Below are 25983 nucleotides of genomic sequence, written 5' to 3' on the forward strand. Positions count from 1 at the left end.
CAATAAGGGGTCCTGAATGGGGAAGTTCATTCTACCCTGTGTTGTTGAACTAAATATTTATACCTAGAAAGCTTACACTTATATATGGCATAGTTACAGTATCATTTTTTCTTTAACACAGACAAAATGTAGATATTAATTAAGCATTCTACTCAGAAGAACTAAATAACATGTATGTAAGAAACTTTGCTCCAGTGATTTTTGACCTGAAAACACAATGGCTAATTGTATGCTGAAGTGGAGGGGAAATTTTCTCTCACCTTCTTCGGCTGGATAAGGTTTCTTCACGTTCAACATGAGCAACTTTTAATACCTTCTTGTCAATAAACAGATCTTCAGGATAATAAGCAGATCTATATTGGCGTTGCTGGGAGTGGGCACACAACTTGCCAATCTGAAAAAAAGAAATGTAATATAATAGTACAATGCTTTCACAGATATGATGGCAGAAACAGATTTGAGACACACTGCAATTTCCTCCCTCAATTTCCCTTCAAAGAGCAGAACAGATTCATTAATAGAGTCAAAAGAAGCAGAAGGAGAAAGGAAGGCAGAAGACCGATGAGGAATTCTGTACCCATTCTAAGTGCAGTCTACTCAGATCCTTAAGATGAAAGGGAAAACATTGGAGAGGCCTCTCTACCCAAGCCTCACTGTACTCATATCCTTCAATAGCACTTGCTGTTTGGATGTAGGTAGAAGTTCACAAAAGGCAATTTAGAAATTTGAGGCAATCTGATATAGGAGATGAAGTGGTTTGAGGGGTGGCACTGAGTAGCCTCTTGATAGAAGAGCAGCCTTCCATACACAAAGTGCACCCCATTCCTAAGTGTGTCCTTACTAGACTCAAGCTAAAATATTTTGAAAAAAATGTCAGTATAGTTGCTCATCTGGATTTCCTAAAAAGGCCTGATGGAAGCAAGCATATCAACCAACCTATAGTCAGTGTCATCAGAGGAACCAACTAAATAATTGCAGGATTTTATGAAAAGAGTACAGGCACTTAAGACAGCTGGATTTTCTCCATCCTTTCTACTACTTCTCACACATCCACTCAAAAACACTTATCGGATACTTCTTTCACACACATATGGCAAAGATTTTTAAAAAATGATGCCAGCTTGCTTGCTTAGCTCCACTCTAACTTATTTCTGTGGTTAAATTATTTGTTGACTATAATGTCTAAAACAACTTCCATAAGTGTGTGTGTGTGTGTGTGTGTGTGTGTGTGTGTGTGTGTGTGTGACTATTAACTTTGTTACATGGCTCCCTGTGCCAGACTCTATGTTAAATATTACCACCTCTACTTTATAAAGAAACTGAGGCTCGAGGAGGTTAAGAGACTTGCCTAAAGCAAACAGGCCCAGACCCACTGGATTATCTTTGAACCCATTAGTCTGACTACAAATCTTAACACAATTCCACCTCCCTTGAAGATGATGCCCGCCTTTCATTTGCTTCCATATTGTTTCAGAAAGAAAAAGAACCACGCTTCAATAACAGATCGCCAACTAACATAGCTCAGGTGACTACACAGAGAGGAGCTCTAGGAGTGCCACTTCTGTCCCTTCACACAGTTTAGAGCAGGCTTTACGCACTGCCAGGCAAATAAGTGAGTTGAAGGAATTTTCCATTACAGGACCAGGCCCCAAATGCCAGTCTATCAATAAGCCATTGAGTCTGTGGGGTCATCTGGCATCTGGATGGCTTAAGATGGCTCAATAGCCCTTACTGGGTGATCTATGTATACATAGAGGCATACATGCCCAGTTTGCATAACTTTGGCAGGCTTCCCATGTAAATTCTTGAGTTAGAAAACATCTTAAATGAGCAGCAGAATTACCCCCATTTATGAAAGACAGAACCCATCATTTTATGTTCAAACTAGCCATCCTCAATCATTTATTCTAACATGGAAAAAGAATAAAAACCCTGGAAAATATTCCATCTAACTTTGGAATGCAAGACACTGAAATTTTCACATGTGACTATGCCACACCATATGACTTGGGCTAACTCTAACTTCACGTAAAAAATCTGTATTCTCTGAATCCATCCTACCTGGGCAGTTTGCTAGGGTATTTTAGGCTAGGTAGGGGCTAGAAATAACTGGCAGACTACATTGTAACTTTATGTCAACAGGCTAATACAATACATGGTTGTTATTATTATTTAAACTTCAGGTAAATTTCATTTATTATTGTTATTTAAATTGCAGATAAATTTAAGATATAAACATTATTTTTGTTCTTTAGGTGTCTATATATTATGACATGAGCATAGATCTATGTGAGGGTCTGTTTTACCAGGTTCAAAATATTATCATATTCAGGCGCACAGGCCACATTCTCTTTACATACCTGTTCCACATACAATATGTAAAATAGGTAAAAAAAATAACATAGCTGTAAGATGACCCTTCCCATGGAAAATCGACCCTTTGTATCAGTGAATTCTTATTGGACCATAACATGACTTTAAGTATTTGCTCCCAACCCCTATTCCAGCCTACTAGAAAGTGGAGCAGCTGAAGCAAAATAGGAAAGTTAAGGACAAAGGACAAAGTAGCCAGGCAGTAGTCTGATCTTCCTTCCCAAGTTCCGAATGTGGCATTATCAAGAAGACTTTCCAAGGCACTGTGTGGGGTAAGAGACAATGACAGCGTCTTGCCAACACCTTGAACTCCTGTCTGAGATAAGTCGTGCCTTATCAGACAGGCTCTATTTTCTTCCACTAATCTACCAGGAATCCAGTTTTCTCTCACACAAAGTGTTCGTCAAAGGTAGCCTGCCCCCACTTAGGATCCTCTCAACACATCTTTCACCTCCACACACAAATCTGGAAGCAAATATCATGAGCTTATTTTGAGACTAGACGCTAACAGAAAGCATAATTGACAGAGATGCGGTATTCCCACTGACGGTGCCTTTCAGCTTCTCACTTGATAAACCACAAAGTATGGTGTAGTACCTTAGTCACGTTCCCCAGCTGCACTCACTAAAGAAGCCGGACTCTCAGGTGCTGTTTTCGAAATCAATAGCCTGCCTAGGAGTATTAAACTCTTAAATAAGAAATGCAATCCAATTTCCTTTCACTGAGTAATGTACCTGGTCAAGAATGCTGCTACCTTTAAATCTGGTTAGTTGGAGTAAATTTATTAGATATGTGGGTGTCTCTATCAAAAGACTAGGAATTTAAAACCTCCCCCCCTCCCTGGAACCATGATTCCTAATGGCGCCTTTATTTGTGTGCCAGAACCTAGGACAGGAGAAGCACTAGCTCTCTCAAGTGTTACAAGGCCTGACAACTAAGAAGGCATTGCCTATGAGTGTACTCTCAGCACCAAGTCATTCTGGCCATCCTAGCACCATTTCTCTCCAACAGAGTCTTCAAGTATTGTCTTCATGTATACAGGAAACAAATGCATTATCCGAGCATCAGGAGACTCGGCCTACAAGCTGCTTCTTCTTTCTGTTTAAATGATCACAACTGTACACACTGATGTTTCAACATATGTTGTCCAGACATCAAATCAAGGCACTTAGCATATCCATCATTTCAAATGTCTGTCTTTTTTTATGTTGGAAACGTTCAAGACCCTTTTTTTTTTTACATTTATTTATCTGTATGTATGAATGTATGAGCCCATGCACATGTGTGCTACATTGTTTGTGTGGAAGATCAAATTCAGACCAGGCTCTGTGATGTGTCTTTGCTTGTTGTATGATCTCACTGGACCAAGACTCTCTTTTCTATTTTTGTACTGAAATGTGCAATAAGTTGTTAATTACAGGCACTCTTCTGTAACTCAGTTTTCCTTCTGTGTTTTTATACTGGTTAAGCAGCCTCTCTATATCTCTCCCCCTCCTTCTAACCCCTCTCAGCCTTCAAGATAACTACCACTCTACTCTTCCAAAGAACAACTTTTTAAAGTTTCTACATTTGAGAGGGATTGCATGATATTTGTGTTTCTTCTGCACATGGCTTATCTTACTTAGCATACTGTCACTCATAATCTTTCATCTATAGCCCCATTTCTACCTCTTACCCACAATAGTACTTATTTTCTCTCAGTGCTATGGTTTCACTTTACCTGCCACTATAGCCTTATATGAAGGAAGAATATAGAATATTTGAAGTGCCATATTTTATTTCAGGTTCTCTTGAAAATAAAAGGTAAAAATTACTTTCTTAGAAGACTATATTACCATGGGAAGAATTTTCTTACTCATTACTAGATTCATGATGGTGCACATATAATAAAAAACAGATTGATGATGTAACTAAGCATGCAGTGTGAATATACTGGGTGAACATAACAAGTCCTTTTGTGAAGAGTCTTTGCAGTATCTCTGTTTCTTTGGAGGTGAAGCCAGATATACATGAATATTTGTTTGTGTAGTGAAGTTGTGTGCATGCGACCCGGGGAGGTAAGGGAATCACTTGTGGGAGTTATTTCTCTCCTTCTGTCTAGTGGCTTCTGGAGACGCAACTCAGGCTGTTGAGTTTAGTGAGGCAAGCACCTTTGTTCACTTCTGGGTTCCATAAGGCTATTGTTTTTGCAAGTATATTCTTTCATTCTTCACTAACCCTAAGGAATCCTTACATTTTCTTTCTTAAGAAATAGATAATGTAGGAGCTAGAGAGATGGCTCAGTCATTAAAAGTGCCTGTGGTGTCAAGAACAGGGACCTGAGTATGGTATCTAGCATCCATATAAAAGCTGTGTGTACCTCCATATCCCCAGGGCTACAGCACATGTACTCAGGCATATCCCTGAAGCCTATTGGCCAGTCCACCTAACTGAATTGCTGGAGCAGTATGCTCACCAAGAGATCCTGTCTTTAAAACAAAACTGGCAAGCTATGGAGGAGACATTTGATATTGACTTCTGCCCCCCAAAATATGCAATGCAACACATATGTGTGTGGGTTACTTAAATGTATGTGTTTAACTTAGATAGCCTGTAATAGAAAGAAAGAAGGGATGTGGGAGAGGAAGGAACAAAAGCAGAACTCAAGAAGTTCTCATGGGTGGTTGTATGGCACTAGAAGAGTCATGGACACATTATACTGCCCTTGGAAACCTAACTGTTTGCCCAGGGATGAACTCAGAGATCAGCACAACTCTCCTCTCAGGAGCTGCCCCTGAGGCCACCAAGACTCTTGAGCCTCTGGAGGGTATTCGCAGTTTTAGTGACTTATGGATTAGCTTTTCTGCTGGCTCCTATCTAATTACTGTGCTCTCAAAGAACGTTTTATGAGAAATGTTCCTAAATATTTGTTATAACTTTAGTCTCTGTTTATTAGCTGATTCATTAGAAGCTCGAAGAGCTCAAAATAAATTTTCCTGTAGGATTATGCAAATTAAGTATAAACTGGGCTCTTGGGAACTACTTTGAACAAATAATGCCCCTGAAATTCATTTGGGCCAAGGTGTGACAATTCTAAAAGTTTCCAGTTAAACGAAAACATTGAGCTTTGTTCTCTTAAACCATATACCATGTTGTTGTACAATTTTGTTTAATTAAATCTGAAAAGTTTTCAAACAAAATATACATTGAAATTATCAACTTTTTAATAGTAGTAACCATACCCATTTAACAATTCTACAGGTATAATAAAAATGCTAATGTATGTTAATGTTTAGTCTGTGGTTAATGTTTTGTCTTGTTAATTTCCCCAGGGCTTTTATTACTGATTTAAATCTGCCACACTACTCAACTGATTGCGCTGCTTCCACAAACTGCATGGAAGTAGCTCAAATGAATACTGATGAAGAGAAAGGAACAAACATTTAGCTAAGCAAACCATTCTTATTATATGTGTGTAATTGTTACATACATTTTCATGCAATGAGATGGGAATGACAGGCACTTTCCACTCATTTTCCGTACAGAAAATATGCATATGAGCATTAAATTAATTTATAACCTTGCACTTGAAGAAGCACATCATTATTAATTAACTATTGATTGATCTGGATATAGAGCAGAGAGAATAATGAACAGACCTGGTGACAATGTGGTTTTTTTTCCTACCCCACAGACATTTTACTGTGACTCATTATTAATTGCCAGGCCATTAAAGTAAAAGCTCTCTAATAATTTGCAGTGTATTAGGAATCAAGCTATTTTCAGAAATCAGGTGGCATTACCCGATCATTTTATACAAGTCATCTCTTGAAATTGGAACCTAGGGGGAAAAAAAAGAACTGAAAGCCATACAGATCAGTTTGCCTTTAATTTGAAGTACATCAATGTATTAAAGTGAAAAGAATAATTTGGAATCAGGACACCTGGGTTTTGAGTAACAGCTCATCATCTGACCATTTCAAAACATCAGACAAGATATTTAATTTCCTTGAAGCTCTTAGTTTTAGCATCTTTAAAACTGAGACAAAAGCAATGCCTTCCAAGCCTGGCTAGAAGATGAGGATGAACTAAAGCAATGGCCCAAAGGCTAATGCCTCGCCTACCTGTACTAACTCATGTGTAGTTGAGCCTACATACTTTTGGCAGCCTGCCTCAGTGTGTCTGTCAGTCCTGGCTCGGCTGGTCTGACACATACAAAGCTATTGCTAATGCTGTGCAGACGTGCTCTTACATTTACAAACTATGTTTTGGTGGGCTGTTGCTGTCGCTTTTAAATAGCTTCCAGGATAAATAGAAATCACTTAGTGATCTTAGTCACACTGATGCCCATTTAATAGGCTTAGGGCAAGGTCTAATATGACTAATAAGACCCACATCTAGAGACTCAAAAAGTTGTGGTCCTAAAACAAGTAGCATCAGCAGTCTATGTGAGCACTTGTGTGAAATGCAAATTTGGGGGCCCAAACTCAGACACATTTTCTCAGAAGCTCTGGGAGTGGGGTCCCATCATCTGTGTGTTCTAGGCTGGTCTTCAACTCATCATTTTCCTGCTTCATTCTATGCTGGTATTATAGATATGTACATGCCTGGCTATCATCATTTGAAAATTATTTTTAAGTATATAACTTTCAGTCTATCTGTGTGGAAGTATATACATTTGTAGTTTATTTTGCAAAAATACTTTTATTTTAAAAATTTCTCTATAACTCATTGTTATAGAGGTTCATGCCTTTATCAGCACTCAGGAGACAGAAGCAGGTGGATCTCTCTGAGTTCGAAGCCTGCTTGGTCTACACAGCAAATTCTAGGCCATCCATGAAACATTCTGAGTTTCTTTGTAAAAAAAAAATTATCATGGACCATGTGAATCTATAGATTACAACTGTAATTAAGAAACAAAGTTATGGTGGTGAGTGATATATCTCAGCAGTAGACCACGGTTCTAGCATGAATAACTAGGTTTGATTATCAGAATATGGGAGGGGGAGGCAAAAGCTTTCTTCCCCTTGACCTTAGAGGTACAAATAATTTATTGGTTTTGCTTAAGAGACAGAAAAAATATGAACTTGAGTGGGTAGGGAGGAGGGAGAGGACCTGGGAAGAGTTGTAGGAGGGGAAAGAATATGATCAAAATATACTATATGAAATTCTCAAAGAGCAAATAAACACATTAAAAATACAAATAATTTGTTATTATGTTTGCTCTAGGAGAACATTTAAGAATAGCATTACCATTCAAGCTAGGTTATAGTGGTTTCTTGAATTCAACCATTCTCACTTTAAAGAAAATGAAATTCAATATTCAAAATAAATGTTATGAGTTCTTTAAAAGTCAAAACTGTTTGTTGCAGCTTTTCAAAGTGGAAATGTAAAAGCCTCTGAAATATCCTAGGTGATAACTTACTGTGTTATATTTGCCAGAACAGTGTACACAACAGTGGAAAAACTAATAAAACACTGGAGAGTTCACACTGCTGCATGCCAGCTCGGGGAAAGTCAGTTAATGAAATCCTGCTACTTTTGAAGGAGAGAGAGAGACGAAAGTCTGAGCTGCAAACATAAAACTAAAGCTATAACAGAAAAAAAAATGAAGTGAATGTATCCTCTACAGAACGTACTTCCTCCTTCCATACACATGGGCTGGAGTTACTACTTTGCTTATATTCAGTTGTTAGCAGCAGTAATTAATCTTCCAGGCTCTATTATGTGAAAGCTTAGTGTGCACATTGAGGGTGGGGGTGGGGGAGCAGGGCATTAGTAGTATTGAAGTATCTAAACCATTGAAAAACATTGTTTAAATACACAGTGTTTCCTCAAATGAATCTGATGACATTTGCAATCATGGTATACCAGCTATGGAATGGGGGTGGGGTGGGGGCAGGTAAAACTGCTGGCACTGAATCATGTGTAGTAGTGACACCAGACTGCAAGAGTCAGTGTGGTTTTACTGCCAAGAACTCACACTTAAAAAATAGCCATTTTCACTTAAGAATATACTTGAAGAAACAGTAAAAAAGCAATTGACCCTTTATTGTATGTCTTTTGGATATTACATGTGTGGTGAAATGGGATGTACACTCAAAATACTCCCATTACATTACTGAAGTATGATACTCAACAAGAGTATGTATGTACCGTGAGTTATGTTATAAACTAAACATTCATGAAACGCTGTTTTGACCTGGAAGATTGGCATACAAACTGTCTTCCAACTTGAAGATTGGTAGGTATTTCCTCAGAACTAAATGTGCAAGCCCCTTCCTTCAAGGAAAACAATTGCTAATGTTTCAAGCCAATGATCAAATTTTCACATGCAGGCAAAATTAATACTTTTGGGAGCAAAGCCTTGTACCTGCCATTAGGACATCCACTTGACATTTTTTAAATGTAAAGGCTTTCCAATTCAAACAGTGGTAACACTTATGATCATGATTCTGTGATATGTGCTTTTATCTGGCATATGGGCATAGTTCAGACAAATAATTTTCAAATAACCAATGTATCCTAATATAAAAATCTCCATGGCAGGTAGAAAATCATGCAAAGAACAAAAAGGGAGTAAGTCATTGCAAGGAGCTCCTCAACAAGCTTAATGGCTGAGGTACAGTTAAAGCCCTCAGAGCAGAAAGCTCCCAAACAACATAGTACATGCCTATGCTTTTACAAAGAGACATAGTCTGAAAGTGAAAAGACAGGAAGACACAAGCCTTATCAACTGGGACCAAATGACAGCTGCAATAGGTGTGGTAATATAGGACAAGGTGGACTTCTAGACAGACAAACCTGTTAAGAGAGACAATGAAAGATTTTATAATGATAAAAGTGTCAACTCGTCCAAAAGAGAACAAAGTAAGTGTATATTTACTGAAACCAAGTTACCCGAAGGGGAACTGTTACATTTTAAGGAAGAACCAGACAACAACAATATTTGGTTTTCACTTCTCTCCTTGAATCATGGATAATGTCATCAGGCAGAATAGCAACAAGGAAATGGAAGAGTGGACCAACCAAATTCTAAGGAAACCACAGACATCTATAGCCCACATACAACACAACAACAAAACCTACTAGCAAGTGCATTCTTTAAATATTTATCTATTTAATTTGCACGGTGTTTACCTGCATACATGTCTCTGGTGCCCAAGAAGACCAGAAGAGGACTTGGATCCCTCGGGACTGGGGTTACAGATGGTCGTGAGCCTCCATGTAGGTGCTGGGAGTTGAACTCACTAGCTACTACAGGTAATTACCCTCTTCCTAGCACCATAATGCAAACTTCTCTACTCCGTCAAACAATTTGGATGAGTAAAAACAAACAATTACTCCCTCTAAGTTGTTTTTTCCAAGTATTTGGTCACAGTGACGAAAAGCTAACTAACACATACTATATATAACAACTGACTCAAAGTCAATTATCAACCTACATTTAATTGCTAAAAATATCTACAAAACTGTAGAAGGAAACATAGATCTAAATTTTTGTGGTCTTAAATCTGGCAATATTTCCTTAGCCATGGCAACCAAGAAGGGGGTGGGGAGGAGATCAACTGGACTGTATAAAATTAAAGGCTTTTATGCTTCAAATGGTTCAATTAAGAAAATGAAAAGACAAGCTGCAAGCACAATCTAAAACCATTTATCTGATAAGTGTTCTGACTATCTAGAGAACAACTATATAGATAAGGACAACAATAATGCATACATGGACAGAGTTCAATGGATCCCTTTATTTTTTGTCACTCACCTGGTACTGATCTATGCCTGTGCCTCACTTTTATACCTTTTGCTTTTCATACACTTATTCTTATTTAAATTACACATATAAAATATCACATAGAACCTTATCACCAAATCCCCAGTTACATTTTTGCCTTTCCAGACTATAGGAAGCACCACATAGTCCAGGATGTCAGGACTTTGAATCTTATTGTGTTCACTATAATTAAATACTTACTGGCTGAAGGGGTACTAGATGATGAGTTAAAAGGGAAAATGTTAAAATATACCTTAGATAATTTTGATAATCCATTTGTATGCAAATAATAAAAAACTCACTGTATTCAACCACACACCATTCCTAAAATTGTATGAGAAGCAGTGCACCTGGTAAGCAGTGGTGCTGTGGCAAGATTGTTCTGATTGTAACTTCATCCAAACTGATTAGCCACCGTCCATCTGAATGAAGACATCATCGCTGACCAATACCTCGGGTCTTTGCTGATTGCCCTCCACTGTAGACAGACCTTTGCTGATTGGTTTTAGCCAAAGTTATAATCAGAACCACTTCTGAGATACATTTTGAAAAGAACATGATTGAAAGGAGTGAGAAAATCAGGTGAATTGAGAAGCGTTGTGACCTCTGAACAGAAATGGCACAAAGAGACTCATCTCATGCATATCCTTCTGCGTCATCTTGTGCATACCCTCTGTGACAGCAATGCTGGACACTGCTATCACTTCAGCTCTTCTTCCCTACAGGTACTATTTTCCCTCTCCAATTTCTTCTTCTGCTCAGCCCCTTAAACATCAGTCTTGATTCCTTACACCCAAGACTGAGTTCTCTCTTTGCCCAGTCTATCAATGAGGGGATACCATCTTGAAATCTCATGATTTCCCCCCCAAATATTTGCACAACTTCAACTACACTGCATAAACTTCCAGATGGGGATGGAAGAGCCATTTTCTTCAGTGGTATAACTACTGGTAAGGTACACATGTTCCCGTAAACTAACACCCACCTATGCTCCTAAAAACAATCTTAATGAAACTCATTGGGGTTTTATAAACACACAAAAACACATGGAAGTAGAAGGGGGACTAGTTGAGGAGAAGGAAGGAATTAATGGAAATAGGAAGGGCACAAGAGATGGTAACATGGACAGTGAACATGATCAAAATACATTATGCATATGTATAAAAACACCATAGTGGAACCTGTTATTATATATAATTGATATAAGTTAACAGAACATTAATATAAAAAGTAGGGTCCAATTTTTATTTCTAGTGAAGAATGATGAGTCCTTTGTCTGAAATATATCTTAAGAGGCCCAAACTTGAACAAGTCAATTATTATTCTTTTTGTACTACAGAATTAAGACCAGAGCTACAGTGTGAGAATACATAATTTTGGGAAGTTCCTATCTCCCTAGACCTCAGTAATGTCAGCCATAGGGGATTAGATCAGATAATCATTTCCAGTTGCAGGATCTTAAAATTCTATGGACCTCAGAGCAAAACTACAAAAACTGGGAAGTAATTTCAAGTTGCCTTTCCTCATCTCCTGCCATTTTTGTCTGGAGATAATTCAGCAGCCATAATAAAGTGTGTGATGTCCACATAACAACTTAGTTCTCTGTGTCATAGTCTTTGAAAAGGCTTCATACTTGAACATTTTGTCAAGAAAAATAATACTATAAAATAAGCAACTTGGAGGCCATGCCTGGCGGGGGTGAGGGCAGGGGGAGGCAACATTGGATCAGATGGGCTGCAATGTATTAGGGGAGCACGTTACCACAGGAAGCTGGATCTCAGAGCAAATGTGACTGTCAGGTCATACAGTTTTCTACTGCTTTCAACTGATGGCCAGAATATTGCAACAAGAATTAATGTCAGTGTAGCTACTCACACAAATCATCTAGCTTCTCTATAACTTGGGAGGATTTCTAACCAAACCTTTCTTCCAGAGGAAAGGTACTTTCAGTTAAAAGGAAAAAAATCCTTCCTAGAACATCATGTAGGGGTTGCTTGTACCAAACACATGTCTTGGATTAGAAAAGGTTGGTAGGCACAGTTAGGATGGTTTCATGGGTTATATTGATGACACAGTCCCATGAGTTAGGGACACCTGAAACCCACTGTTCTACTTGAAGAAAAATCAAATTATTTCATTTTGGAGTCAATTTATAGGGAGTGAGAGTGGAGCTTCAATGACATAGGCCCAGAGGAGGACAAGTGTGAGAAAGAAATGAATTACCGTGAATATGACTAAAAAAGAGAGGGAGGAAAAGTGATGCTTGGCTGCACATAGCTAGTGTTAATATTCTTCCAGCTTTTCCAAGGAGTCAGTCTCCAGTTTTTTATAACAAGGAAGAGAAAGAAAATGAGTTTCTCACCCTTTGCACGAAGGGCACTGGTACTACTGTTGCTAATACTGCCGTAGAGAACAGGCAACCCAAACACCAGGAGTCCAACAGTCAGGAAAAAGACAAGATGATGATTAGCTTCCTTTGTATTGACTTTCCTTTAGCAACTTTTGATTAACTGACAAACCAGCACACCTCTCTTGCTAGAATCATGAAATCACATACATCTGGCACCAAAGGAGGGGGAACAAGGCCAGACACATGAGTGTTCTATCCACTCAGTTTTATTAAAAACTCATTGCGTGGTGCTAAGAAATATCATAAAAGATTGCTTTTCTAATAAAGGCAGTCTTCATTCTCTGTTTGCTTATCTAGGTTTCACTAATATATAAAACAGTATCTGCCTCATGTCTTGCCACCCAGCTGGAGCTAATAACATACATGAATCAGAAAATGGATGGTTTTGATTTGAACATTGCCAGTATGGTAACAAAAGAACACGGTAGCATTCAGGCTATTACTGCTCTGCAAAGGATGCTGGGTAAGGCCCCTCAGGACACTGCTTCAAATATCAACTCCAGGCTAGGGAATCCAAATTAATGAGTCATCATAAACATTCAAAAAGCAAATAATTCAATAATGATAATAAAGACATCCAAAGAAGCATTGCCTGCAAGGAGTTAGTATTCAGTCAGCTAGATCATGCCATAAAAATACCCCTCATACAAATGTCGAGAGAACAGAGCAGGCTGGGAAGAATTCTCTGGAGTGTTTTTGCTGTATCACCTCCTCATTCACTTCCCTAAGTCACTCGCCTACCTGATATCCAGTTCCCCCATCCTCTTTTCAATAGGTCTCTCTCAGCAGGTTGCCACATGCCTGTCATCTCTCTATCTTCCTCCCTTTGATTACATGTGTTCAAACGCGGCTTCTCCCCCTCTCCACCTCCATGCTCATAGATTGTTCAGCTGGCTCCCATCTATCATCTATCGCAAGCACACCCTTTCACCTCGATGGGCTTGTACACTACCACTGTGCGAGGTAGCCATGTGTTCTTCCTGTCAGGAACTCCCTCCAGACCTAGCATACTCATCTCCCGAAATTCTCTCCTAGGTTACAAACTTGGAAATATTGACAGGCAGCAAGGTGACTAACTTGAAAGATTGCTGTATGATCTTAGTCCTCTTAGTTTTTCTCAAAGGTAAAGAATTACTTTATTCCTCCAGGTCTCTGCATCTCATCCATAAAATGGGGAAAAATGAGTTCTGCTTTATGAGGCTGAGGTGAGGGTTCCATGAAGGGACAGACAAATGAAGCCCAGAATGAAGGTTCCTGGCAGTGACACTCAATAAAGAGCTGTTGCTTTTCATCTCCTCTGTTTACGCCATCCTACCCTGTAACTTACTGCCGGCGTTAAAAGATGGCACAGGGTACATCTTAACATACTCTCTCTTTCAACTGCTTTATGTCATGGCTATCTCAAGATGCCTGTGCTCAACATTCACCTTCTCTCCCTTGACCTGCTTCTCAGTTTCCTTGTTGGTGAAAGAATGGCATTACTCACATTAATGATTTGGAAGGTTCTTGAAATCAATGTTATAACCAACAATCCGGGTTCCAGTGGTTCCCAGGCAACCAAGTGTTGAAACTGTTACCTTCTCTCAGAAACAGTACATCACACAGAAATTTCTTCAGGCCATTTTATTTTGTACTTATTTGTTTTCTAATCAGGGGGAAGTGCATGAGAAATAGTTAAAGGAAAGACATTTGCCATTTCAATGAAAATCTCTAGAAAGCAAATACTTATTACCACAGCCTAGATGAAGCCTTGGCCTTTTGATTAAAAAATGAAAGTGACATATGGTGCCTCCCCAGCCCCAGAGAAACACGCCTTCTAGGTTCTATTTATTTGCTTCTGAAGGTTTTCTTGAGTTTCTACTTTGATTCCTGCAACCTATCCTAAAGGCAAAGGAAAAGTGTGGAGTCGCCTCCAGTTCTCCCTACACACAAACAGGGGCTCATGGGGCAATGTAGACCCCTTTGGCTTCACTGCCTGGACAAACAAACATCTGTTGCTGGAGACAAAACACCGTAGTGGCCTTTCCCTTCCAATGAAATAGCCATCATCTGTTTTCAATGGTGCATTTTTCTTGGGGAACAGACAGAGGTGGGGGAGGAAGAGAGAAGAAGAAGAAAAGGAATGAAAGGAAGGGGAGAAAAAGGAGGACTAGAAAGGGGAGATTTACATCGAAATATAACTAATTACTTTCTAGGATATACCACCCTCAATGTAAACCAGACGCCATTCCACGAATCTCTGAGATTGACAATGCGCTTATTCAAAGCCATGTCCAGGGCAGGGGATGTGGCCCAGTGTTAGGGCATTTGTCTAGTAAGTACAAGGTCCTGAGTTTGCCTCTTAGCACCCCATACATATCTCTATCCCCCACTCAGTGAGTGTGTCCAAACCTATTCCAAATACCTTAAAGCCTATGAAACTGTCCAGTGGCCTCTCTGGATTAACATCCTTCTGAGCAGTGTTTATCAAAAACAAGAATTGGCTATAGCTTGATACTTAAAGCTATGAATGCAACCTGAGACAATAAGCAGATTTTACTGTGGAAGCTAGCAATTAGCTATTTGTAGGCAATTTATGCTTAACTAGAACCTGAGCCTTGAAGGGCAATATGTTGAAAAGCTGCACATTAGCTTTTCTGCCAGGGTTTCATGGAAGCTTTTAAAGAAAACACTACTCATAAAACTGAATTAGGAAAAGTATTAATGATGTTAAGGTCTCTTAATTAGTTCTAAACTCCCCTAATAGCAGTCTAAAAGCAAGGATACATTTTTATAGAAGTGATTTCTTCAGAAAAAGAACCAGGTTTTTTTTGTTTTGATTTTCTATAACTAGTCTAGGCCCTACCAAGTTCAAGTTCCTGCTCCCCAAACTCCCTCTGTAAGTAGGAGGCAGGTCTAGTATGGGTAGCCAGATCTTTCCAGCCATAGTGGTGCCTGATTTTTGCCAAAGACAGGTATAATAGAAGCTAAAGACAAGACAGTATAATAAAAGCCTTTCTTTTCAGGGACCATGTAAGGTCCCAGAACCTGGGTGACTTGGTACTGCTCAAGATAGATGTCTGGGCTACTGAATGAGTCCTGAACCAGAGAAAGAAAAGCCTTCTTCTCTCTATTAGCCCTATGCTTCTGTTGTCTCTCAGCCCTAGCAATCGATTTCTTGAGATCTTTCCTTGTTATCTTAGTGGTTACAAGATTGTCCATTCATGGACAATTCCCTAGCATACCTTTTCTGACCTTCTCAAGTAGGGCTGGGTAATGCCCATTATTCTGGGTTGCTGTAATATTATGCATAGGCTGACCTCACTTTCAGTCACTGTATCCCTCACTAGATTATGAACTTTGTTCAGAGCAGGTGTTGACTTCTTCCACTTCTCTATCCATATCATATACTTGGCACAGAATATATCAGAATACTCATTAAATATATACGTGCAGCTGTGACCTTGGTAACACTGGCTAGTTCCATTTAGCCAAGTATTTGCTACTGGTGAAAAAAATCTTATCAAATGAAATCAGTTCTCTGAAATTAAGTAGGGAACAACAGAATCTTCATACACATTGTCAAACACTTAAGAAAACCACTTAAATGTTCATTTCTATCTATATTTTAAGCATTCATTTAATTAACACTGACACTTTGAAAGTCTTAGAAATAATCAGGATCATTAGTGTCAGCCTAACAAAGGTATGAAAAAAGTTTCTGTAATATCACCCAAACTGCTTTCACAAGGTTGTCTAGAAATAAATAGCTCATTGTGAAATTTATGCCATTCTTTATATATTAATCAATGGTACACTAGTACTCTAACAAGGTTAAAAGTATTCTCTGATTTCCATTATAAAGATGATTTCAATCAAGCAGCCTACCAGCCTACCAGTGTGGGTCATTCAATAATTCAATTGTACTAATGACTATGGCATGCATGCAAACAAGAGAATGAAACAGGCTGAGACACCAAACCTGGAAAAATGCTTTCTCAAAAACAACAGTGATTTGCATCATGCATTTTCAAAAGCCCTGCAGCATTCATCTGCAAATGAAATAGAATCTATTCCTCGTGACCCAACCCATACCTTTTGTTCTGGCGTATCCTTTTTGTGTAAATTACATGTGCTGACCTTTAATTGACTGTAACTGGAACACATTTTAAGCAACACTTTTCCATTGATATGCTCAGATCTGTGAAAGGGTCTGAAGAGTAAAAGACCAGACCGACAGTTTCTATTCTCTGCTTCTATCGTGAGACACATCTCTGAGTTGTCTTTGTCTAAATTGCATTTTTATGTATGATTCTTTCCTCATCAAAGCAACTTGTAAATACAGAGACGCAAAACTATTTTGGCATGGAATTTTATCCTCTGTCTATTTTGTTTCTGTTCTGCACAGGAAAAACTGCTTATCATGGCCCCGTGCACTGAAATCTATAGTAACGATGTGTCTATTGGGATCTCTAGGAATTCTACAATCAGAACACAAAGCAAATCATGAAATAACTTCAGATTTTGAAGTTATCTTGACTATGTTTAGATAGAAGGAGACAGGGTCATTGTAAAGGCACATTTTAGAAGCAGACTTACTATATTATATGAAAGAAATGGGTAACACAGCACAAAGAATACTGGCCTGATGGGCAGAAGGCAGGTTTTTGCCCTGGTTTGCCATTAACTGGTACATCTTTGGTAAACACCCTGCTTCTTATCATATGCTCCAGATTCCTCATCTTAAAAGTGAGGAGACAAGGGTAGATCTTTAAAGATCTTTCCAAAATCATTCTCCAATTTAAATATAAGACAAAGAAGACATGACTTGGAAAAAATAAGCCCCTTAACTCTTATACCACTTACAAACACAGGCTAGCAAAAAGAAAGACCAAGAGAACATAACAGTGTGCGGGACCAGAGATGGGAAATGGAGTATATAGCATAAAGAAAAACAGAAACAAAGGTCCTAGCCCAAGATCAGCATTCCCCTCCAGAGCTCTAAGAATATATCACTAAGGTGTCCTTGTGAATTAGGAGGATGCTTCCTGTAGCATCTTTGACAAAAAAGAACTTTAGTTTACAAAAGTGCGTGAGGTCAACTGGAAGAACAAAGTTCTGGGTTCTGTGATCAGTGTCTTATTTTATAGACACCTGTATGTATTTCAAGCGAGATTATTGTCTATATTTATATACTGAAGTGTTTCACAATCTCCTGTATGTTGATTTCTCATTTGGCCAATTAGCCAAGCAGTACAAAGCAAACATCTTGAAGTATTTATGAATCTGTCCTTTGATCCCAGAACTCACAGATGCTATGAAAGTACCTATTTTGTATTTGTTTTTCGAGTCTTTACAACAGGAACATAAGGTTTTGGACTCATTTTGCTTAGTTTTCCAGGTTTTAGCTCTCCCTTTCCTCGTTTGTTGGCTTGTTTCCCACTGTTAACCAATTAAATCTCCTTATTCTGGCTTGAAAAGATAAAACAAGGAAATGTCTTTCCTGCCTGAGTTAAGCCTCCCTGGCTGCTGGACTGATAGACTTGTTCTCTTTTTATCCACTAGCTGCTTTCATTTGGCAGAGTAAAGCTCCCAAATAGACGTCTTCACTTGCAGCCTCTTGAAATTCGCATTTTGTTGTGAATATTACATTCAATGACTGTTTCTTTTCCCCTCTTGCATTATTCCTTCAAAATCCAAGATGAAGAACCAGGAGAGTTGGCTAGGGAGGGTGTGGTGGGTGGTGATTCTGGCTGCTACTCTGCACTGGGAAAGTCTAAGTGCTGTATCAAGAGAAGTTTGTGAAGGAAAGAAAGGAAAAATAGAGCCATAATATAGATTGAGGGAAGCCTGCAAGGCCCAGGAACTCAGACAAGGATTTATGAAACAAACCTAGACCAAGAATCTAACCACATAATCTGGGCAAGAAGGTGTTTCTGCAGTCCCCATGAGAGGCTGATGGAGGTATCAAATGGGAATTTGAATCCTTAGTCACTGTGAAAGTCAGACAATAATAGGTGGGAATGGAATTTAGGGATGGAGAACAAAGCCAAGAACAAGACAACCTGACAAAAAGTCAAGAGATCTAGACTGGTACATGTGGGCTGTTCCAAACAGGGAAGACATGGAAGTGAGTGAATAAGAAAATGCAAAAATTAGATGAAAGAGCAAGTGACAATCCTTTAAATAGTGAAGACAGGCTATATTCAGGAATATATATGTGTGTATATACATATACACGTATATATATTCAGGAATATATGTGCATATGTGCATATATACATGTATACAGTAACGATTAGTGAAAAAAGAAGCCATGCATTTGAGAGCAAGGAGGAAGTGTATAGGAGGACTTGGAGAGAGGAAAGGGAAGGAGGAAATGATGTAATTGTATTATAATCTCAAAAATAAAAGAAATTTTAAAGAATAAGGGAAAGGCTAATGAATTTTCAAGTGATAAGAAATATTTAATCATCCTCATGATGAGTTCAATAAGGAAAATTAATAAAGGGAGATCTCAGGGAACATATACAAATGACTGCACTGGTCTCATCATCTTCTAACATCCAGTGTGCCCCCCAAAAGAATGAAAAAACTAGACCATTTAGGAGAAGGTGGTCTGTCCAGAGCCAGCATCACCCACAGTGGCTCAGCTCAGCTTGTCTCTGCATCTTTCTCTGTCTCATCCTTTCTTTCATTTTTTCTTCGAAGGGGACCCATCTGAGATTTATGGTACACAAACTTCACATTTCAATTGTAAGAGGCAGTTTTTCTTTGTATCCTATATTTCTCTGTATCCACAAAATGATCTTTCTTCTCTCTTTCTTTTCAACAGAGAATAGAACGGTAACCCAAATCCCAAGAATCAGGCAATAGAAGCGGAAAAGAGTGAGTAGACAGAGTAGAGACAAACAGGAAAGAAACTTTAGAGATAGAATAAAAGCTTAATATTAAAACCAAGAGGATATACATAAATTATTCCAGAGATATATAACAGACATCTATTCATTTTTATACCAACCTAAATGTAATCATCATTTAACAGTGGTACCCAGTGAAAGCAATTTCGCATTATAATGCACAAGTCACACTCCCCAAACAAAGGAGCCATAAACACAGTTTGAGTCCTCACTCTACTCCTAGAGATTTCAGCACTAAAACAGAGCAAAAGAAGATGGATGTTAAACAACAAACAATCCCTACTGGGGATCAGAGACATCACACTGCCCTTTTCCCATGAGTCTTCTGGGAAGACCCCTGGGAGCAGCCAGCAAATTTGTAGATGGTTGCTCTTCTTGGTTGGGAATTGACTTTAACATCTGGGGAAACATGGCTGGCCTTCCTGGTAGGGGCTGGGCAGGTAGAGGAAGAGTCCTTATCACTACACAGACTAAAGAAGTTTGTTTTAAAGATACACCGAACTCTGAATGCAGTAACTAGTGAGAATTCAGGGCCTTAGGAAACATGTGGAAAACCTGGCCAAGCAGCCTGACCTGAAAGAGCAGTTCTAACATTAGAAAAAGAATCCAGAAATTCTTCTGCAGGCCAATTGGTTTACCTTCCTCAAAAAGATTCTTGGTATTTATATTGCTACCTCCCAGGATAGGACATTTTTCTTTGTAACTTAGTAAATATGGTCCTTCTGCTGCTGTGAGGACCCCAAAGATGAGCACCCACCATGTGAAGGAAGACCTAGGGAGAAAAGACTAGCTTCACAGTAGGTAAAGTGAATCATATTACATTTAAGAGTTTTTTTCCATTGCTTTTAAGAGATAGGCATTGTTGTCAATTTTTTGTATTAGTTCTAGGAGGTTGACATTTTATCACATATATATATATATATATATATATATATTTATCATATATATATTAGATATATGTATATGGCTCATGGAGATTAGACAACATGTTCAGGGATGTGAAGTCAATTCACACTGTAACTCCCGAAGCTCGAGTTATTTCTCCCAAGCTACAGACCCTTTTCTTGCACTGTTCCTTGCAAGGACAAGCTAAGTGCATTCCTACATTAGGTATAGCTTCATGTTGCTATGCAGAAAGCTTTGCTTTTCAAAACCTGCATCCTACAGGAAATTACTGACTGCTGAAAGAAGGAATATTAGCCTCTCCTGTGGCTGAGCACCCAAATTGGTTGTCCAATGCTGAGTGTTCAGCCTTGAAACCATATACACATAAACAACAAGAATATATTTGTGTGTGCATGTGTGCACATACATATGTGCACATAACAAATATAATCAAAGAAAAAGGGGCTATCAACTCGAGAACAGGGGGCATGGGAGGAGTCCGACAGAGGGTAACTGGGAGAGGTTGGAGGGAAGAAAGAGAGGGGAAGTGATGTAATTCTACTTCAGTTAAAAACATTAAAAATAAGAAATCAATTTTTAAAAAGTGAAGCTTTGTTGTAATTTCTCATTTCCGGTATCTCACATAGTGTTTGGTCAATGATAACCAGAGCTGAGACAGTTCTGAATGGGGCCTTTCAGCAAAGAGCAGTTTGAGTCATGCATTATTTTTTTTAATCAGGGTATTACAAATTCAGGAGAAATGGTGAGGGAGGAAATAGCCTTTCCTGTTTGATAAACACAGATGCATGAGGGAAGGATTTCCTCCAGTGTATGTTGTTCTATCCTCTGAGATCCTTTTCAGATGCACAGGCTATCTAACATGAATTCTCTAGCTCCTGTCAGGTTTGATTATAACAATTTGTAACAATTATTGCTTTATTTTTAATCAGGGTGAAGACACCGGTTTAGTCTCCTAATTTTTGTCTAAAGTACTTGGATGTCTAGAAAACTTGTAAAGACTGCTCAAAGATGATTTAAAAATGCTCACAACTAAAAAAAAATCTCCTAGGAGGTCATTACAGACAAGAAACCCATTCATTTTGCATTGAGGATTTGTGTTCAGGGGAATGAGTAGTTGAGTCACTCAGAAATTCACTTAATAGGGAACTCCCTCCATGTTTGGCAAAAGATCATTTCAAGGTTTAGTGCAAAATAAGAAAGCCACAGAGCTTGGTATTTCACCATGGATATTTGAGCTGGAAGGGAGAAAATATAGCTGCTATATAGTTTTAAAGCATCTTTTAAAACGAAGCTCATCAAGAACAGATTCTTTTTTTAAAGGTAAATTAAATAGGCAACAATCCTGGGGGAAGTCTCAGCTCCAAGCAGACTCTGGAAATCTAATTAGGATTAATTAATACAAGCATGAGGAAGAGAAGTGAGGCCCACTGGATGTTCCCATGCAATTCTCAAGGCCTTATGTAGAAAACAGGATGAATAATAACTGAGAGAGTTGGCAAGAAGGAAAGAGCCTGAGCAATTTCTGGCTTTCCTTCCTACCTTCTTCCCACTAAGTCAGCGTGGAACCAAGGCCTGGCCCTTACCACATACTCACAGACTGGGTTTTGCCAGAGGCAAGGGAAGCACCTCAGGGACTCGTGCTCTACATAGTGGCTGAAACAGCAATACAGCAAGCACCTAATTCTAAATCTCTCTGCCTCCGTTCTTTTACCAGGAAAAAGGCATCACCATAATCTTATTCTCTTTAGGATTATTCTAAGCCAAATGAGCTCATCCATGGATACAGCCTAGAACTGCATAAGACACACAGCAAGTTCTAATAATTGCTGTCTCTTCCCCCTTCATTGAAAAGTTGCTTTTTTAAGACCATTAGCCTGTGACAGTAGAAAGCTGAGATCCTATATAAAAACTCAGATATCTGAACTGATATCTCTCATAGCAGGTGATTTCACAAGGTTCACCTATACTCAGGTATTTCTCCCTACAACTGGATGACATTGGCTGAGAACCACTGGACTTCCCTGTAGAAGACTTTTCCTGTAATAAAGAATTTCTCAAAGTGAAGTAGATTGTTTCTCAATAGAACAAATGAGGTGGTATACTATACTAGCAGAAGCAGAAATAGGTTCTCTGATGCTTGAACTATGATCAAACATCATCATGTTAAATACAGAACAGGGCCTGAATGAAAGAGATACTGAGTACTATACAATTCTGAAGGAGAGTGAGAAGGGATGGGCTTAGAACAGGGGATAGCTAGAGGGATGGGGCAAGGAGTGTGAATAAAAGGGCACAACCTTCCCAAAGAACACACATACTATGTGTGTGTTCTGAAATACTATGTTCATGGGATGGAACCTCCTAGATCTGATCACTCACAATCTTCTGTGAGAATAATAGGAGAAATTTACCTCTAGAACTGAGAAATGTGTATATGCTGACAAGTTGATTTCTGCACCAAATCAAAGTCTCCTTCAGATCTGCTACATGGAATTTGATTATAAATATAATTCATAGTGCAGGCTTGGATTGATAAAAGAGGGATCCATCTATTAACTATGAAAGAATAGCAAGAAGGACTTTCAAAATCATACACACACACACACACACACACACACACACACACACACACGTATGTATATTTGCTTTTGAGAAAAAAGATAGCACACTAACTTCAAGCAGTGCTGGGCTGCATATTTTATGGGGTTTATTTGTACTACACATCTTTGATGGGCTCTATTTGTGGCTGAAAGTACAAACATACTGATTACAATCATTCTCTCCTACATTTAGGAACAAAATTAATTATCTGCAAAAAGCAGAAAGGCTTAGATAGACTCTGAGTCAGTAAATGATAATAGACAGCACCCAAATATAATGACTCTGTTTCCTACTTTATCTGTTTCAGGCATTCTGAGTGGAATGAATAGGCAAACTTAATTCGTTTTCTGAATACTCTTCAGAAAGGATTTGAATTGGGTAATAAGGGGCAGCATCGGCTCTTCCCTTCCCCCACTCCAGACCCCATAGGAAGCAAGAAAACAGCATTACCGAGCTATACAGGTCCCAAAGGGACATTTTTGAAAGGATATGATGAAATCTGTATTTTCACAAAAACAAAAGTCACTTGTTTTACCCCATTAACAACCCCCCCCCAACACACACACATACACACAACAAGGAAAGACACTGCAAACTGGGAGGCCCAGCACAGTGCACGGAGCTCAGCACTCAGCCAGGTTTGGCTGCTAAGGATGATAAGGCTTGTACTTGATCTCGTAAAGGCTGCAGCACACTGGCCCTTTGTGACTTTTGACTGAAGCAACTATTGCAGTAGCTGACTCCCTTATGGAAATTACTACTCTATGTGCCACCTGTTTAAAAGCTGCTTCTGTGACACTCAAAATTGTTCTTTTCGGTTTTGAGGGTGGGAGTACGAGGCTTGTTTTTTTTGAAAAACAAGCCAAGTTGGAAAGAACTTTGGCCTGACTACCTGAGCACGATCATGAAATGCATAGGCCTAAGAGGTTAATGAGCCAAGGCACCTTGCAGGGGGTGGGGTATCATTAGTGAATGACTGGTACTGGTTTGCCAAGAGAGACTTTACTCCAGGCAGAGGAAAAGGCACAACAGAGGAACCACACTGTGGATGCCAAGGCCTTTCGGCTTTTGCAATGAATAAATATCCAGAGGCTATTCTGCCTTCATAAAGTAAAGACTGCTTTCACTATGTTCTGGCTCCCTGAGCAGCCAACATTTGAGATAGGCATTTTGTACTCACTAACTGTCACCCTGGGAGCACATGGATCCTTAAAATATCAGGTCATGGGGATATCTTTCTGAACTTCTGCCCTCTTGGGCAAATTGCCCTGAATTGTCTAACCTTTCTGAATATCCTTTGGGAAGAAATCACTTCTCCCTGTCACTACCAGCAGACATGGATAAGTGTCTGCTTACTACCCCGTGGTTATCACATCTGCCACCTTTTAAGTGCAATAAAAGAGATAACTTCCCCAGCCAGCTTGTGTAGCAATAGAAAATGTATAACTCTGTAGCCTCAAAAAGCAGGAAAGGAAAAGATTGCTGTTCAGAGATCAAAAGAGGGAGGCATGGAAGAATAGCTGGAAGACCAAAGCGATTGAGTTTTACTGCTAATGGGAGGCAACAATATCAAGAGCTCCTTTGATAGGGTTTTTGTATTCTCTGAATGGCTGACACTACTGTCATTGCCACTGATTTTGGACTTGGTGTGTACCTTCTGCTATGCTCCAACAGGTGGGCTGCCTTATGGCTAACCAGCCAAAGCTGAACTAATTGTTCTCCAGCTTGTAATTCCTTGGTTTGACCCTCCAAAGGCACTGAGAGCTTGAGAGGGTCTTGCCACCATCCAAAGGGAGCAACTTGTAAGACAATTCTTTATAGCTATCTTGTGCTTCTACGTGTCTTACAAATGGAAGCCCTGACTACTGTTTGTTGCAAACCATCTCTTTCAAGTATCTTTATGTAGTATAGGTACAGTGCTGGAAGCTACAGTGCCTCCATTCCAAGAAAAGAGCAGTGCCAGTGGTGAGGACTACATCAGCCAGTTGCAATAGTAGGAATCTAGCCATTAGGCTGACAGATCTTTGCTTTGCTTGGTTTTTCTTCTTGTAGTGCTAAAGCTGGATTTGTGTTCCCTAAGCTGAAAATGCGCTCTTGTAACGCACCACACTGTGTGCAGGAGTCCTTCAGCCCTCTTTGCCTTGTCCCATGGGAACTGAGGCTAGGGAATGTGTCTGACCCAAATGCTGACACTCTGGCTACTGCTATTGCTGTGAGAAATTAAAAGTTCTTCATCTCAAATTCATGTCTTTAACTAGCATCCACAAATGGCGATAGACTGAATTGTTAGCTTGCAACTGAGGAAAACTCCCAGACTTTCACAGTTCTTGAGGGCATATTCTCATCGTATCAGTTCACTGCCCATAGAAAAGAGGTTTAGAAACTATTGCTAGAACCAGAACACACAAGCATCTAGGCATCATTATGCCCCATGCCTAGGTAAAGGAAAACAATGCTAGATTTGTACAGAGCCCACTTGATTTCCTAAAATGACCTACAATGCACATGTAACATTGGGATGAAATATTCAAAAGCTTTCTTCATATAGTTAGCTTTGTAAACTTGCTGTGAACTTAATACTCAAATTCCTTTATAACTTTTCAATAATTAGGTCATCTATTTTTGAAAACTGGCTTTTGCAGGCTAAGGCAGTAGGACCGTAAGTTCAATGAAAGTCTGTGCTGTGAGGGAAACCTAGTCTCAAAACAGAACAAAAGACAAAACCACCACCTTCTTCCAATGGAAATCACTAAAGATATTTTATTGTGAATGGTAAAAAGGGAAGAAAAATGTGAATTTTGTGTCATTTCAGAAATGGCCTTCATTTGAATAATACTGCTTACTGCAGTTTCAGATGCTGGCCTGCATTCACCGTACTGAGATATTTGCTGGATTTATCACCTCGGAATCCCATTGGAACAGAAAACAGCTTCTATGAATTCAGAGAAGGGATCTCTATCTGAGACTAAAAAATGAAAGTGCAGTGATAGCACGAGGAGAAAACCACTGACAATTTGACATCTGAGAAATGACCTCGGCCT

The 25983-nt window shown here is 39.1% G+C and overlaps 1 protein-coding gene across 1 annotated transcript in view; it reads right to left on the reverse strand.

Annotated features, from left to right (window-relative positions):
* Gpc3 (glypican 3) overlaps positions 1–25983 on the reverse strand; it is a 346519-nt gene that overhangs the window by 121954 nt on the left and 198582 nt on the right. Inside the window, exon 4 of the mRNA XM_052747238.1 lies at positions 261–394. Coding sequence (XP_052603198.1) covers positions 261–394 — 134 coding nt within the window. The remainder of the gene's footprint in view (positions 1–260; positions 395–25983) is intronic.

This window comes from Peromyscus californicus, unplaced genomic scaffold (assembly GCF_007827085.1).
Source record: "Peromyscus californicus insignis strain IS unplaced genomic scaffold, ASM782708v3 Scaffold_10__1_contigs__length_136768540, whole genome shotgun sequence".
Lineage (NCBI taxonomy): Eukaryota > Metazoa > Chordata > Mammalia > Rodentia > Cricetidae > Peromyscus > Peromyscus californicus.